The following is an 18066-nucleotide window of genomic DNA, read 5'->3' as shown; positions in this document are numbered from 1 at the left end:
TCTCTCTCTCTCTCTCTCTCTCTCTCTCTCTGCCCCTCTCCTGCTCATGTGTGTTCTCTCTCTCTCTCTCTCTTTCTCTCTCAAAATCAATAAACAAACTTAAAATAAAAAGAAGTATAGCTGACAGGTTAAGAAAGGAGAGGAAAATGGAATCATATTAAATGCTCAATTACACCCACAAAAGGCAGAATAAAAGTGGAAGACAAAAATAGAAACAAAGAACAAGGGAAACAAGTTGAAAACAGTAACAAATACGGTAGATATTAACTCAGCTCTATCCTCACTTCTAAAGTCAATGATCCAAATGTATCAACTAAAAAATGGAGATTGTCAGAATGGCTCAAAACACACAACCTTACTATACGTTATCTACAAGAAATGCACATTAAGTATAAAAATACATATTAATTAAAAGTAAATGGATGGAGGGCCACCTGGCTGGCTCAGTCAGTAGAGGGTGTGACACTTGATCTCAGGGTTGTGAATTTGAGCCCCACGTTGGGTGTACAGATTACTTTTAAAAATCTTTTTTTAGAATTAATTAAAAAATAAAAGTAAGTAGATGGAAAAATATACCACACTGATCAAATGGAAGCATGAGTACCTATTATTAATTTCAGATAGACCAAACTATAAAGAAAAATTATCAAGGATAAAGGAGGGCATTATATACTGAAAGGGGGGGTCAATCCTCCAAGGAAACATAACAGTTCTTAACTTGTATGTGCCTAACAACAGAGCTTCAAACTATAGGAGGTAAAAGTTGATAGAAGTTCAGAGAGAAATAAACAAATCCACTATCATAAGTGGAAATGTCAACCATTCCACTCAGAAACAGATAGATCCAGCAGGCAGAAAATCAGTAAGGACACACACACAGTTGAACTCAACAATACCATCAATCAACAGATATAACTGATATCTACAGACTATCCAACAACAGAATTCACATTTTTCTCAAGTTCATATGGAACATTCACCATGACAGACCGTACTGTAGGCCACAAAACATACCCTAACAAATTTAAAATAATAGATATCACACAATGTCTACTCTTGTACCACAGTGGAATTAAACTATAACTTAATTTAAAAAAAAGATAACTGGAAAATCCCAAAATATGTGGAGATTAAACAACACACATCTAAAATAAAAACATAGATTATCAGTTCCACCTTTCTCTTTCTCTGTTTTTTTTTTTTTTTTTTTTTTTTTTTAGAGAGAGAGAAAGAGAGCACATTAGCAGGGGAGGGACAGAGGGAGAGGAAGAAAGAATCCTTTTTTTTTAACGTTTATTTAATTTTTAGAGAGAGAGAGAAACAGAGCATGAGTGGGGGGGGGAATGAGTGGGGGAGAGGCAGACAGAGAGGGAGACACAGAATCCAAAGCAGGCTCCAGGCGCTGAGCTGTCAGCACAGAGCCTGATGTGGGGCTTGAACTCATGAACCATGAGATCATGTCCTGAGCTGAAGTCAGACGCTTAACTGACAACCACCCAAGCGCCCCTGTGCTTTTATTTTTAAAAGCTGATGACTACCCCATTTGATAGGGGCAGACTAGGTAATTCAGACCAACTCTCCTATTGAGCATTCCTAAAAAGTTGGACAAAATATTTTTAAATCTTAAACATATAAAAGACCCAAGAAGATAGTGAGGAATTACTGGGCCAAAATCAAGAACAGGAGAACTCAGAGTTAATTTCAGTACTCAAATCAAAGCTGGTTTTGCCATCAAGTAACAGAGGTAGACCTGAGCTTGGATATCTGTGGCCTTTTGGGGGCTGAAAAGGAAGGAAAAGTCAAAGTCCAAATGCATTTCAGAGGTGGGGTCTCTGAGGCCCAGTTTAAGCTGACACCCTAAGAACTACACTGTCCCAGTAAAAATGGACAGAAATGAACCAGTCCCCACTAGACCTCACATCATCTATAACAGTTTAAGAAACCCCAAACCTTGAATTTAGATTAATGTATTGGACTGGGAGCATCCCCAGGCACCTGGCAGAAGTAAATGAATATCCTCTCTGGAGGAAGATAATTTTATCTTAGCCTCAAATTATTTCCAAAAAGAAATATCCAAAAACAATATCCAGTACAAAAAGGTAACGAAAAACGCAAGAAAGTAAGACACTATAAAAGCAAAAACCTTGAACTTATTAAGGTGGTCCTGAGCTGGCAGTGTGTGTATACCAGACCAGGGAAAATTTTAATGTAAGTAATTACTAACTAGTAAAGGTAGTTAATTATTAACAGGGATAAAAAGACTCTAAGGTATATTTCAAAATAGCAAATACAGACTAGCTACTACTTTCAGGGCTGAGGGAAAGTGCATAGAAAGTAACCAATACATTAGAAGAGCCTCCAGCCACAACCAAGGCTGAGATTCAGACTTCATTAGAGAGAGCATGACTGCCACAGACTGCCAGTGGTGAAAAAAATTGCTACAGGACACAAGCCAGAGGTGATGGAAGGGTGGGCAGCCAGCCAGGTGATAGAGAAACTTGCCAGAAATTGCAGGCAGGCAAAACTGGTCGTGAAAGATACTGATGTGAGCCTCAAAATCTCCCATAGAGTGATCTCATCCCAGTGCCCCCCCCCCCAAAAAAAGCAGGCCAGAACCAGGAAGGGAAGCCTCTTCTTAAGGACTATAGTGTCCTTCCATGCCCTCTATTGTCAAAGCTTAATATCAAACTAGCTGGCGAAAGAGAAATGTTTATAGATTCCAGCTCTACTTCCATGAGGTGGGGCCAAAAGGACTGACTTGAAACTGAAAGGCGGTAAATTGATTACTGGCACAGTGTCCGTGGATATGGAAGAAGAAAATTAAAATCTTCCCAGGAAGAAAATGTCTTCACTTTAGCCTCAAATTATTCCAAAAAAATAATGTTTAAAATGTAATGTCCAGCAAAAAAATCAAAGACAACCAGGCATACAAAGAAATATGATAGCACAAGTAAAAACCATCAGAACATAAAGAAGACCAAAGCACAAGCAGAGTAAGTTCAGATATTGGAATTATCAGATACAGGCTACTATGCTTTAAAAGAAAAAAAAAAAGTCAGGGCGCCTGGGTGGCTCAGTCGGTTAAGTGCCAGACTTTGGCTCATGAGTCTGACTTCAGCTTAGGTCATGATCTCACGGTTCATGGGTTTGAGACCCGCGTCAGGCTCTGTGCTGACCGCTTGGAGCCTGGAGCCTGCTTTCGATTCTGTCTCTCTCTCGCGCGCGCGCTCTCTTTCTGCCTTCCCATGCTCGTTTTCTCTCTCTCTCTCTCAAAAATAAATAAACATGAAAAAAATAAATTAAAAAAAGAAAAAAGTCAACCTCAAAAAACTGAGGAAACTTGGGGTGCCTGGCTGGCTTAGTTGGTAGAATATGTGGCTCTTGATCTCTGGGTTATGAGTTAGAGCACCACACTGAGGGTAGAGTTTAAGTAAGTAAGTTAATTAATTAATTAGTTAAAATTAAAACAAAAAGCAAAGCTTAAAAACAAACAAACAAACAAACCAGGACACCTGGCTGGCTCAGTGGGCAAAGCATGTTTGATCTCCGGGTTGAGTGTAGAGCTTACTTAAAAAACAACAACAACAAAACTGAAATCATAAAAAGTGATATAGCAGATTTAGAACCAAATACAAATTTTAGAACAGAAAAATATAGTAATTTCTGTTTGCAATAACAGTAGACTAGGTAATTTAGAACAAGTAGAAAAGCTGAAAAAAATATATAAAACCACTATTTTAAGGGACAAGAGAGATGAGATAATAAAGAATATCTAAACTAGTATCTTGAAGACAGAGACCCAGGGAAGTGAGTCAAGCAATTAGAGTTGTTTTTTGTTTGTTTGTTTTGTTTTAGACCCTGGAAACATATCATTTCAGAGAGAAAATTAAGAGTCTGAGTGGCACTTTTGACAGTCTTGTGATCTAAGGTAATAGTGATTGGTGTCCAGGGGCCAGCAAGATGGAAAGAAGGGGGATGGCCCTGATGAAATCCTCTCACTTTGGGTTGGCCCAAAAAGTCCACAAACTATGATAAGGGTGAATAATAAATCAGGTCTCTCAGGAACTACAACTCAAATTCAAATTATGTAACTTTCTCAGATTGGATTGAGATGATGGCAGAATGTTAGGTTTCCTGGAGTACCCTCAAGAGTGCCCTCAAGAGCCTCACAGAAGCAAGTGTAACTCCTCTCAGGGAAAAGATAATATCATCCAGAGACTCAAACTATGTATACAATTTTTAAAAATTAATAGAGGCATATCAAAAATAAAAAGATCAAGAGAAAAAAAAGCAATCAATAGAAATAAACATATGGGAAATCCAGATAATAGGTATTAGATACAGATTTCAGAAGACTGTAATTTAAACAGTCATGAAAGCACAATAAAGAATTTGAGCAGCAAATTGGAAACTATTTTAAAAATCCAATAGAAATATTCTAATTGAAAAATATATCTCTAATTAAGAAATCAGGAGTGTCTGAGTTGGTTGAGCACCCAACTCTTGATTTCAGCTGAGGTCATGATCCTGTGGTCATGAGATGGAGCCCCACATAGGGCTCTGCACTGACATCAGGAAGCCTGCTTGGGATTCTTTCTCTCTGCCCCTCCCCACTCTCAAAATAAACAGATAAAGATTTTTTAAAAAATCAATGCTTAAGTATAAAAGTAGATTGAAAATAGTTGAAACTGAATTACTGAATTGGAGGATAGGTCAGAAGAAAATATCTAGAATGAAGTAGGGAAAAATGAAAGGATGAAAAACACAGAAAGAGTATAAGAGACATGGGCGAGGCCTAATATATAAACTGAATTCTTAAATGGAGAAGAGAGAGAATAAGATAGTAGCAATACATGAAGCAATAATAGCTAAGAATTTTCTAAAAGTGACAAATGACATTATTTTACAGATGCAAGAGGTATAAAGTCAAAACAAATAAATAAAAAGAAACCCACATCAAGACATATTATTGTAAAATTGCTGAAAATCAAAGTCAAAGAGAAAACCTTAATGCATCCAAAAGAAAAAAGGACATACTAAGAAACATCCGATGATTCAAAAGCAGTGAGAACCAGAGAAACATTGGAATGGTATCTTGAACACACTGAATATAATGAACTGCCAACTTAGAACTCTATATCCTGTGGAAATAATCTTTTCAACAAAAAGTAACATAAAGATTTTTTTTTTCAGACGAACAAAAATGGTCACTGTTTCTTACCAGTGGATCAGCTTTAAAGAAAATAATGTAGTTTTTTAAAACTCTTTTAATGTTTATTTATTATTGAGAGAGAGCATGTGCATGTGAGCGGGGGAGGGGCAAAGAGAAAGGGAGACACAGAATCCAAAGCAGCCTCCAGGCTGTGAGCCATCAGCACAGAGCCCCACACAGGACTCAGCCCCGTGAACCGCGAAATCATGACCTAAGCCGAAGTCGGACACTTAACCGACTGAGTCACCCAGGCTTCCCATTAAAGAATGTTTTAAATACAAGGAAAATGACCCTAGATAGGAGCTCAGAAATGTAAGAATGGTTGATGAGTAATGGGAAGGGTAAATATTAGGTATATCCTAATAAATACTGACTGAACAATTTGGGGAGGGATTTAAATATAGGGAGAATTAAAAACACATATCAGGAATATCACATATATCTCTAGTGATTCACTACAGTGAATCTGACTATGAGATACTGGCACAAACTTAGACATATAGACCAATGGAACAGAATAAAGAGTAGAAAAGCCATTCCTACATATAAGGACATATAGCAAATGAGGAATTCAGAGAGTGGAGAAAAGTTGATATTTTTCAGTAAATGTTTCTGGGATAACTGGACATCCATAAGGCAAAATAAGAGTTGACTGTGCCATACACCATAGTTAAGATCAATTCTAAGTGTACTGAAATATAAATATGAAAAGCAAAGCTATTAAGTTTCTTGATGATAGTATAGAAGGCTACCCTAATCTCTAAGTAGTAAAAGACTTCTTAAGAAGATAAAGGAAAGGAAAATATTAAAGGAACCATAAGGAAAATATTAAAACCATAAAGGAAAATATTAAAAATTTGACTACATTGAAATTAACAACTAGTATTGAGTAAAAATAACATTAAGAGAGTGAAAAGAGAGCTTTTTAAGAGAATAATAATTAACATTAAACTATAGTGGTTAGGAATGCATATTTGGTAAATGTGGGGGAAAAAATCATGGCAGTGATGAACATGCACATCAGGATAGTGTTTACCTTAAAGGAGAGGGAGGGGCTAGTGACCAGGATAGTAAAAGAAAAGAGTTGTTGGCAGTGTTTTATTTCTTGACCTGGTGGTGGTTCTGCATGTTTGCTTCCTAACAATTCATTGAGCTATAATTATATTTTTGTGTATATCTACATATTGGCTAAATTTCAAAATAAAAAGTCACTTAAAATATAATATCCCAAATAAATGGCTCAGTGATGGAGATTAATCATACTGAGGAGAAAATTAGTGAATCAAACGATGAACCAGAACGATCTATACAGAACAGTGCATAGAAAGACAGATGAAGAAAAAAAAAAAACAACAGGTAATTCAGTGAGAAGATTTATGTTAACTGAAGTCCCAAAAACAGAGGATAAAGGGAATGAGTTGGAATAATAAGTGAGAATTTTCTGGAATTAATGAAAGAAATCATATCATAGATTCATAAAGACTCCAATCCCCAATGAAGCAAAATAAATTAAAAGATATCCAAACTAAAAAAGAAAGAAAGAAAGAAAAAAGATACCCAAACTACATACAATATGGTGAAATTTCAGAAAAACAAGATCAAAGGAAAATTTTTAAGTAGCCAGAAAACAAAACTAACTTATGCTAATTGAAATCAGGATACTTGTGATCTAGATAGAGCAAGAAGGCAGTAGTGTTGGGAGAAGACATAGGGGGGCTTATGGAGTGATTTTAATGTTCTCTTTCTTTATTTACATGGTGGTAATACGGAGTTGTTCAATTTTAAAAAAATAGAGATGATTCCTGTGAGATATACACTTTTCTATATTTTATGTCCACTTTATGTTATAAAAGGCTGAAATGAAAAAGATCTAGACATAAAAAAACAAACTTATAGGGGCACCTGGTTGGCTCACTTGGAGGAGTGTGTGACTCTTGATCTCAGGGTTGTGAATTCAAACCCCATGTTGAGTATAGGGATTACTTAAAAATAAAATCTAAAAACAAAACAAAACAAAAAACCTTATAAAAGAGCAGCAGTTGGGCAGCAGTTGGACTGACAGCTGACTTCTCAGGAGCCATAATAGAAGCCAGAGGACAAAACAGTGTTATCTTCATTTTATTGAAAGAAAACACTTGCCAACCTAAAATTCCATACACAGCAAAAATATCTTTCAGGGATGACAGCAAAAAAGACACTGGCATGCAAACTAAAATTGAAATGTTTTGTCCACAGTAGATCCTCACAAGAGGAAATCCTAAATAATACACTACAAGAAGAGAAGAGATCCGAGATAAATGGCCAGGGATACAGAAGAAAAGGAAGAACAAAGAAAGTTATAGGTAAACATAAACGTAAATGAACACTAAACAATAATTATGTCTTGTGACGTTTAAAAATATGTGAGAGTTAATATATGACAATATTAGCATGCAAGATGGAAGGGAATAACCAGAGATAAGTATTGTAAGGATTTGTATTACCTGGAAGAAGAATACAAGTATTAGATAAAGTTAGACTTCAACAAATATCTAAGATAACCACTAAAAAGTGAGAAACAAGATACAATTTTCAAAACTATTACAGGGAAATAAAGAAATGATGAATATTAATCTAAAGAAAGAAAATAAAAAGAAATGTAAAACCAATAAGATAAATGGCACATATTAAGATGGTAAATTTATACTGAAATATATCAGAAATTACATTACATGTAAATAGACTAAATATTCCAATTAAAAGGCAGGGTTGTCAAGCAGGATAAAAAGCAAAATGTGACCATATGATGTTTACAAAATACACATCTAAACAAGAATTAAGATGAGATGCCTGGGTGGCCCAGTTGGTTAAGCATTCAACTTCGGCTCAGGTCATGATCTCATGGCTCCTGAGTTCGAGACCCACCGTCAGTCTCTGTGCTGACAGCTCAGAGCCTGGAGCCTGCTACAGGTTCTGTGTCTCCCTCTCTCTCTGCCCCTCCCCCCACTCACACTGTCTCTCTCTCTCTCTCTCTCTGTGTATGTGATGAAAGTGTTTGCACAAATTATTTTTTCTAGGATTTATGTATAGTGGGAAAACCTGGAGAAAAAAAATTTTTAATGCCATTTACCCCCATCCCCTCCCTTCTGAGATGTCTTACCTGGCCTTGAACTTCATGTTATAGTATTGACCAAACTGTTGTACCTCCTAGGACATGTCCCATCACCTTTGCTGTTTCTGTTCCCTCCACCTGGGACAGTTCTTGTCAGCCATTGATATTAATATGGGCCAGGCAGAGGGTGCCTATATAAATATCCCCCAGTAAAAACCCTAGACACAGAGCCTACTGAATCTTCTTGGTAGATGGTATTTTACATGCGTTGTCAAAGCTCATTTTTGGAAAAAGTAAGTACATCCTGTATGACTCCACTGAAAGAGGATTTTTGGAAACCTGTGACAAGTTTCCTCTGGAATTCACCCATGTGCATGTGCCTTTTCCTTTGCTGATTTTCCTTTATATCTTTTCACTGTAATAAATCAGAGCCATGAGATAGCCATCAGCTGCTATCTACTTAGTGCTCTGAGTCCTCCAGTTGAATCATGGAACCTGGAGTGGTCTTAGGACCCCAAACACAGATGATAGATAGATAGATAGATAGATAGATAGATAGATAGATACAGAAAGAAGCAGCAAATACTTTAAAAATCATATTTATATTCATGGGATAAATGAATATGCATAAATAACAATTTCATTTGTTTATTGCCAAAAAAGAAGAAACTTATATCTTAAAGTTTAGTATGGAAATGAATATAAAAACTGTAATTTTTTTGTAAAAATGTAACCTTGATCAAGAGACTTTTTTTTTAACTCAATACAGATATTTACTCACCTTAAGTAACTTGATTTCTCGCATAGCAATTTTTTTAACCATTTTGTCATCATCACTTTCTAAGAACTTCTTTATGGCCACAATTCTTCCAGTATCTTTATTCCGACACTTCATCACCATTCCGTAGCTCCCTTCTCCAACCAATCCTAGATTCTCATATTTTTCCATTATTAATTCAAAACCAATAGGAATTCTTCCTGCTATGGAAACCGACATGGAGTTAATAATGTTGAGTATATTAATTTCTTCCACCTTCCCAGGAAATTAATTCTTCCCCACTTGTTTTCCATATTAGAGGAGTCACTGTGTCAATGGCTGTCCTGTGCTGTCTCACAATTTCTTACTGTTTCCACATCTAAGCTGTTTTCAGAATACTAACATACATTTCATAATAGACAAAGCAAATGGAATTGAAGCCATTAAATTTAAATTATTAGATGCCATGTTAATGAAATTCAATATATTTTTAATTCAGATAAAGCAATACTTGAACCATCATTCAAAACAATTATAGCTTACTTTAGAAACACAATTCCTTTTCACTCAGAGGTGAAAAAGTACAAGTGAGTTTGGTTTTGTTTTTTTTTAAGATTTTATTTACTATGTAATCTCCATGCCCAATGTGGGGTTTGAACTCACAACTCTGAGATCAAGAGTCACATGACCTACCAACTGAACAAGCCAGGCACTGCAATGAGTTTGCTTGTAGTGAAGATCAAATTTATTTTTTTTACATTAGGCTTAAAAAAGTGAAGTTGAAAATCTTTATGTATTTTCTACTCAATTGGGAAAAATATTTATTCACAAAATGACCACTTACCAAATTAATACTAAGGAACTTTGATAAACTTTTTTTTTTTAACTTTTCTTACCGTAGTAATTAAATTTCCATATTGAACTTACAAAATAACAACAATGGCATCACAGTACATAAGCAGATTGTTTAAAAATTAAATTTTGGTAGTACCACATACAATATCTCAAAAATACTTTTAATGATTACTCACTATAAGTATGATCCTTTGAATTTTATGCTTAGAATTCTTTTACATCTCATTATATGACATTTTCTGGTTAATAGCAATCCTATTAATGATTGATGAAGGATCAGCAATTATTCCACTACATATTTTGGTATAGAAAAAAACTTTTCAGTTCAAACTCAGATTTTAATTTACAAGGTTTGATTGACATGAAATATACAAGCTAAGAAAACAAATATAAAGTTAAATTTATTTTTTAAATCTGATTTTGAAATTAAATTCCAGAAGCAAAGAATAAAAAAGTATTGTTCTTAATCCCAATACGGTTCTAAAAGTTTTAGAAGAAAAAATAATCTTTCAGTAACTATATATTCAAGTGATGATTCATAACTGAATTTTTTTAACTTAATAATACAAAAATACTCATTTATAAAATGTGGAAAGAAAAAAAAAACTCTCACTTATTTCATTAATTGTGTCCTCATGGCCATCTAAAACTAATTTACCCAGAGTGTGAATTGTGATGTTTTATTTGCTTCCCTATTAGTACACTGATAACAAAAAACAAAAGAAACACCCTCTTTGTTCTAGCAAACTGTGATAATCCAATGTATATATTTTCAGCAGTTTACCTTAATAATTTAGGGTTATTATAGATAGATAGATATAAAAAGCGTAGATATAAATAGATATAGATATAGATATAGATATAGATATATAGATAGAGATATAGATATAGATATAAAAAGGTTTTCATGGAAAACCAGAAGATTGATCTGCTGGGGAAAAAGATGAAAATAAATTCCAGTCAACACCAACTCCAATTATTTCACTATTTTACTACTAGCTTTGATAGTAGATTCTATAACCTGTTTAGAGAGCAGTGTCCCCAATGCTAACTTTTCACATATTTGACGTATTAACTTCCATTAACATCTATTAACTATTTTGAATATATTTTTAAATAAAACGTGTGTTTGGAAAAAAAATTGTCAGTGTAATTCTCTCTCTCCTTGCCTGAATTTTTTTTTTCCTTCCATTAAGACAGCATGCTTTATTAAGGACTAGACTTTAGGTTTATCAAGCCAAGGACGAAAATAGCTGGACTCTATAACCTGGATCTTTTTAAACATTTTGCAAGTGGTGCCCTCAATATTTGAAAATGCAAAGTGAACAAAATTAAAATTACCTTAGGCATGTCTCAGATCTCCTGAAGCATATCACAAGCTAACATTAAGCGAGTTGACTACTCCAAGTTTATTCTGGAAACCAACCACACATTTAGTCACAGCACATTGAACACACCTGCTTTTCAAGCAGCACTGCCTCCAAATACCTTAAAAGTATCACAGCTTAAAAAGCCTGTTTCCTGAAACAGTTACTCATAAACTATAGCTTTTCATGCCTTCTACGCCTGTGTGTAAGGGTGATACAAACTAAAAGGATGCCTGGCCAATTGGCAATGCGGTATTTCTGGATAAGTGCCATGTAAGCGTATGGTTTGAATCTCAACAATTTAGATAATAAAAATAGTGCGAATTATTTTGTTAAAGACAACCAGATTGAAATCTATCACAGATCAAAGAATGTGATAATAGAAGCTTTTAAAAGTACTATACTTACTGTTTCTTTAAAATCCTTTCGCATGGAAAGACCCAAAGGTTTTCAACCTGGAAACAAATTTGAGGTGAAATGCATCTCGCTCGCAGGTCTGAAAGATGCTGACTAGCAAACCAGCAAGTCCGGAGCTGTTATGATTTCTTCTGTGGACACAGTCACGGGTCCTAGGTGAATCAGGCAGGGAGGCAGATTGGCCTCAGCCTGCCGCAGGCTCACACTCAGGAGGACCACGGGCCGCATGCTGTCGTCGTCAAGGCAACGACCTCACTCTGCCCCAACCATAGGCTCAGCCTCCAGAAAGAGATACGGCCCAGGTCGGAATGCGTCCACGGCAGGCACCAATACGCCTGTTAAGGCCAGACTTGTAAGAAATTAGCTGGATGCACCGTCTGCCAGCTCGGAAGGTGCCCAGTCCCTGGAGTCTGTGAACCTGCGTGGCTCCAGCAAGCCCTGGGCAAAGGCGTTGGCCACAGAGCTGCAAGGGGGCGGGTTCTCCCCCGCCCGGCCCCGCCCGGAGTGCGCCAAGCCTCCCGTGTTCTGATTGGCTGGGCCCTGTCGTCATGAGCTACGATTGGCTTAGCGCCCACCACTAGCCCCTTCACCTGGGGCTCGGCCCAGGTTCAGTTCACTTAAGCGCAGACGCCAGCATCCACACCTGCTTCAATTCTCAAATAGAGAGGGTGCACCTTTCTGTGATCCCGGTGCTCACGGAGAGGATAGAATGGGTGGTGGTTATGTAGAAAACGGAAGGCGGAGACAGGCACAGCTTCGCCGCTGGGGCGGTGAGTGGGCCACGGGCCCCTGGCGCCCTCACCGGGGAAGGTTCAGGCCTGACCGCGGTTCGATGCTTCCTTTCCGGTCGGGGCAGTGGGACCAGGGGTCCAGGTAGGGGGTAAGGGTGACAGCCTAGGAGGTGATGATTAGTAGGTGAGGCAAGGTGACAGCACAACTGACGTTGGGAGGGACCTTGGGAAGGACACCCTGGGCACTGAAAGGGGATATACTTTGGAGATAATGGAAAAGGGAGAAGGGACATGAATGAAAGAAGAGGAAAACGGCTCGGGCGGTCGGGGAACTAGAAGAGATGTACAATACTGGCGTGTGGCAGCCAAATAGAGGGCAGTTGGGGGTGAGATGTTTCAGGCACAGGCCGTGCCTTGAGGCTAGATCCATGACCAGGCAAAATTGGTAAGTCAGAATTACCCACAGGCTTAAGTCACATAAGAAACAGGGCATTCCTCATCTTCAAGTAATCTGGGGTTTAGGCCATACCCCTGCAGTGAAGAGGCCTTAAGCACACAGTTACTTTCATGTTAAATCATCAGAACTAAACATTTTGTAATCGTCTTTGTTCTCTAGAACACCTTGATCCAGTGAAGAGAGTGTCCTGGAAGAGCAGGTATTTATACCCATAGTCAATATTGAGGTATGAATCCCTTCTTGTATACTAAGAAATAAATATTCTGATTTATGAATCATCTTTTGTGAGTTTGGGTAGCATGAATTAATCTGCCAGTGCTTGATCACCTTGGGCAAGCTGCTTAAAATCTACTTCTTGAACCTGTAATAATGAGGAGCAGACCTAGGACCTGGGTATGGAAAGAATACAATTCTTAGGTCAATCCAAGATGTCCTAATGTAGCAATTAGCTGTATCCTTGGTTGTGACCAAGTGGGGGGGAGTCATGTACCGATTTTGTTACCTCTATAGGCTATAACAGAATCTCACGAACTTCTGTTATATAAAGGGCAGACCCCCTTGCGTAAAGTGGCAAATCGAAGTTTGTTGGGACTGAAGCTTGAGAACAAGAATACAAAAATATTTTACTTTTCCAACTTTACAAATATATTCAACAACATAAACATATAAAGGCCCCTCTAGGCAAGAGGTCCTGAAGCTTAAAAATAACACATTTATATCCCCAAGGGGACCAAAAGGATAAAAGACTAAAAATACTAGATTTGGTGAATAGAGAATGCTTGAGAAAACAGTTTCAAAAAGAACTGAGTTTGAAAGCTAACTGTGAAGGACACATACAGTATTCAACAACTCTACATTTTGGATAAAGCCATCTGCAGGTAGCATTATGTACAAGCAGGGTTGGGTTGTTGCTTATTTTCCTTTTTTATTAGGAAATGTCTGTAGGGAAAAAGAATGGAGAGAAGCTTTAAAGAGGCAAGAAAAGGAATAATGAAAAGCCAAGAACAGGTGTGAAGAGAAGGCAATAAAGTATGAAAAGGTCTTAACCTTGAAGAGACTTAGAGAAAAAAGAAAAAACTGAGAAAAGTGTAGGACAGATACATTAGCTGGCCTAGATCTTCTTAGTAAAAGAACATTTTTGCCGAAAAAGATAATGATTGAGGCTCAAGGATCTGAGAGCAGAAATACCTTGAAATAGGTAGTTACAAAAAAGTCATTTTGATATGACAAGAATACGAAATACTAAAATGTGCCCAGTTGACCCAGTTTACGGTGAAACTGACTCTTTTATAGGATTTTGCATCCAGGGGCAAGAATTAAGAAAATAGGTGGCATACAAGCTAACTCTTAGAGAAGTGGTAGTGCAAGGAGAATAAACAAAGGAGTTAAAAAATCAAGTATGATGGAGGGGAGCCTGGCTGGCTCAATCAGAAGAGAATGTGACTCTTGATCTTGGGTCATGAGTTCAAGTCCCATGTTGAGTGCAAAGCTTACTTAAAAATGTTGTTTGTTTTTTTAAAAATCAAGTACGATGGAGAAAGAACCACTGAAATGGCTTGCCATGGGTCCCAGCTAGATAGGGAGACATATTATGACAGAATTTAGCTAATAAACTGATAATACAAAGGCACCCTAGGAGTGGCGGTCACATAGGCATGAAGTGTAATGGGAGTAAAACAGGAGAAAAAGTGATTATTAAAGCAATTTGTGAATTTAAGACCTTGGAAATGGCACAAGATGATGACAATCAGTTCTAAAGGGTGGGATGTTGGCTGTTCCTTGGGGTAGCTGAAGATTAATGAAAAATGTCGTTGGAATTGAGTTCAATTCCATGAGGTCACAGTATGAAAAATGATGAACTTTTTATGAAAAATCATAACATGAACTACTCAGGTGAGACAGTAGAAGAGTTTGAGAAGGACATTTTAATCACTGAAGAAAGTGAAAATATTCTAAAAGAACTAAAGAAAAGAGTGTGGGAGTGCATGAGATTGTCAATGAGAGAGGAGAGCTTGAGATACAGCAAAGAAACAAAGGTTAAAAGAGACTAAGGACCATATGATCCAGCAATTCCATTCCTAGGTATATACCCAAGAAAAATGAAAACATATGTTCACACAGAAACTTTTACACACATGTTTATAGCAGCATTGATATTCATAATAGCCAAAAAGTGAAACTCAAATGTCCATCAACTGATGAGTGGATAAACCATGGTATATCCACACAATGGAATATTATTCAGCCATAAAAGGGATGAAGTACTGACACATGCTACAACTTGGATAAATCTTGAAAACATTATGCTAAGTCAAAGAAGCCTGACATGAAAAGCCATGTGTTGATTCCATTTATGTAGTGTCCAGCATAGGCAAATCCATAGAAACAGAAAGTAGATTAGTAGTTACCAGGTACTGCGGCGGGGGGGGGGGGGGGGGGGGGGGGGGAGGGGGGATGAGAATGAGGAGTGATTACTAGTGGGTTTGGGTTTCTTTTTAGGGTGATGAGATAGTGGAATTATATAGTGGTCATGGATATACAACCTTGTGAATACACTAAAAACCATTGATCTGTACACTTTAAAAGCATGGATTTTATGTATGTGAGTTATATCTCAATACAAAAATAGACTACAGGACAAGAAATACATGGCCTTCTAAGATATCTTTTTCTATAAATTTATGTATTTTATCTTACAGTAGCCCAACTCTTCCTCACATTAGTGATCATCCCTATTAAATGACACTTGGCGACAGTCATTCTCTACATATCTTGACATCCCAAAACAATGTGCTTTAGTCAGTTTCTTGCCAAAACAAAATACCTTTCACTTAGGTCCCATGAAATACTGATTTATCATAAGTTTTTGGCATCCCTTCGAATGAGTCACCAAGTGAACAGAAGGGCCATAAAACCTCAGACTACACAAAGCACTCTTTATTTCCAGTATTATTATAGAGTGTGCACTTGTGAATACATCCCACCATTCTATGAAGAAAATGGACTGACTTAGTTTGAAGTTCTGGTTCTTTGATGGAAGGACACTTGCCATAGAAGAGAAAATTCTGTTCTCAACCTAGTAGTTGATTCAATGACCTCATTACTGCATATAAAAGTGATTAAGATGATGATCAGGTTTGAAAACCTAAAGTACAATTACCACTTACTTTGCCAAATTCAACATACATGTATATTACAGCAGTGTGAACCTGGAAATTCATTCCTCCAATGTGAAAAATATACATTGTTTGCATTGGCAACATGCCTCTTACAAAAACTCTCCCTTGATGTTCCATCTCCCTCTAGCCTCTACCCCATTCCTCCCTCTTTAATCTTTATAGCAAAACTACAGAAAAAGTCTATTTGTTTCTCTTTCTTGTTTTTTATTTTTAAGTGGGCTTCTCACCCAGCGTGGAGCCCCACTTGGGGCCTGAGATAAAGACCTGAGCTGAGATCAAGGGTCCAACTCTTAACCAACTGAGCCACCCAGGCACCCTGAGTCTATTTGCTTCTTTTTTTTTTTTTTTTTTTTTAACGTTTATTTATTTTTGAGACAGAGAGAGACAGAGCATGAACGGGGGAGGGTCAGAGAGAGGGAGACACAGAATCTGAAACAGGCTCCAGGCTCTGAGCTGTCAGCACAGAGCCCGATGCGGGGCTCGAACCCACGGACCGGGAGATCATGACCTGAGCGGAAGTCAGCCGCTTAACCGACTGAGCCACTCAGGCGCTCCAGTCTATTTGCTTCTTACCTCTAGTTGTCTCTCGGGCTTTCATCCTTATCATTTCACTGAAATAGGTTTTCCTGAAAGTCACTATGGCCTACATCCTGCCAAGGCCATCTGTGGCAGAGATTACTATTCACAATAAGCTGGTTCCTTTTCCTGTATGTATTATGGCTTACTTATTTTCTGCCATCTCCATTGAGGTTGGGGTCATGTGACTTAATTCAAGCCAATGGAATAGGGGATATCTACCATTCACAGTCTTGGTCCATAAAAATCTCCACTCAAGATCCTCCATATTCCTGTTCTCTTTCAGCTGGCTATAACAAAGATGACTACAGTGTGATCTTGAAGCCACACATTAAAGCTAGTAGAGCCTTCATTCACCTGTGTTCCTAAATGACTCTGTGGTGGAAAGCCAGACCAGTGGCCTCTTCACCACCACTCTCCTATTTTTTTTTTTTTATTTTTCAACGTTTATTTATTTTTGGGACAGAGAGAGACAGAGCATGAACGGGGGAGGGGCAGAGAGAGAGGGAGACACAGAATCGGAAACAGGCTCCAGGCTCTGAGCCATCAGCCCAGAGCCTGAGTGGGGCTCGAACTCATGGACCTCGAGATCGTGACCTGGCTGAAGTCGGACGCTCAACCGACTGCGCCACCCAGGCGCCCCTCTCCTATTTTTTATATGAGGGGCAAAAAAGCTATTGTGTTTGTGCCATTAGACATTTTGGGGGTCTATTTATTAGAGCAGATAGACCAGTTTAATTAATTCACTACCTTTATTGACCTGTCAGCAGCATTTGCTACAACTGCCTATTCTTTCCTTCTGAGATAAACTCTTGAAACATAGCTTTCCATGACACCAGTTCTTGCCATATTTTGTCTCCCTCAGTTTCCTTTGCAGGCCTCTCTTGTACTAGAACCCTAAATGTTGAGAGTATCTGAGGGCTCAGTCATCAGCCTCTTTTGTACACTCTCTTCCTAGATGATCTCATCTTATCCAATACCTGCAAAGACCTATATTGGCCACTCACAGCACTGAGCTCTCCTCAGAATTCCAAAATCAAACCACCTGGCATTTCTTCCTGGCTATCCAATTGACATAGGAAACCTAACATGGCTGAGAGAACTGTTGATTTTTTCCCTCCACAATCTACTCCTGTTCCTTCCATATGTCAATAGAATACCTCTCTCCACTCAAGTTCCACCAAAATCCCAGGGATCATCCTTGAACATTATTTTTCCCTCACATTCAGAATCCAATCCATAATTAAGTCTTGTAGGTTCTATCTCCACAATACATCTTATTAGCTGATAATTTATCACCATCTTCACAACTGCAGCCCTCGTCCAAACCACCATCACCATCACCTGACATCCCTTCCTGACAGGCTACACACTAATTCAGATCACATCCTTCCCTGTTCAGGTCCCTACAATCCCAGTACAAG

At 37.8% G+C, this 18066-nt stretch overlaps 1 protein-coding gene across 2 annotated transcripts in view; it reads right to left on the bottom strand.

Annotated features, from left to right (window-relative positions):
• Positions 1–12181, bottom strand: part of CDKL2 (cyclin dependent kinase like 2) — a 51403-nt gene extending 39222 nt beyond the window's left edge. The window contains exons 1-3 of one of the 2 annotated variants that reach the window (XM_027058431.2): positions 11691–12181; positions 11257–11329; positions 9085–9284 (exon numbers count right to left, since the gene is read on the bottom strand). In XM_027058431.2, the coding sequence (XP_026914232.1) occupies positions 9085–9252 (168 nt within the window). In that variant the 5' untranslated portion in view covers positions 9253–9284; positions 11257–11329; positions 11691–12181. The remainder of the gene's footprint in view (positions 1–9084; positions 9285–11256; positions 11330–11690) is intronic. The other variant, XM_015079853.3, reaches the window with a different exon arrangement.
• Between the last annotated feature and the right edge of the window lie 5885 nt (positions 12182–18066).

This window comes from Acinonyx jubatus, chromosome B1, assembly GCF_027475565.1.
Source record: "Acinonyx jubatus isolate Ajub_Pintada_27869175 chromosome B1, VMU_Ajub_asm_v1.0, whole genome shotgun sequence".
Lineage (NCBI taxonomy): Eukaryota > Metazoa > Chordata > Mammalia > Carnivora > Felidae > Acinonyx > Acinonyx jubatus.
This window is presented reverse-complemented; position numbering and strand designations above follow the sequence as displayed.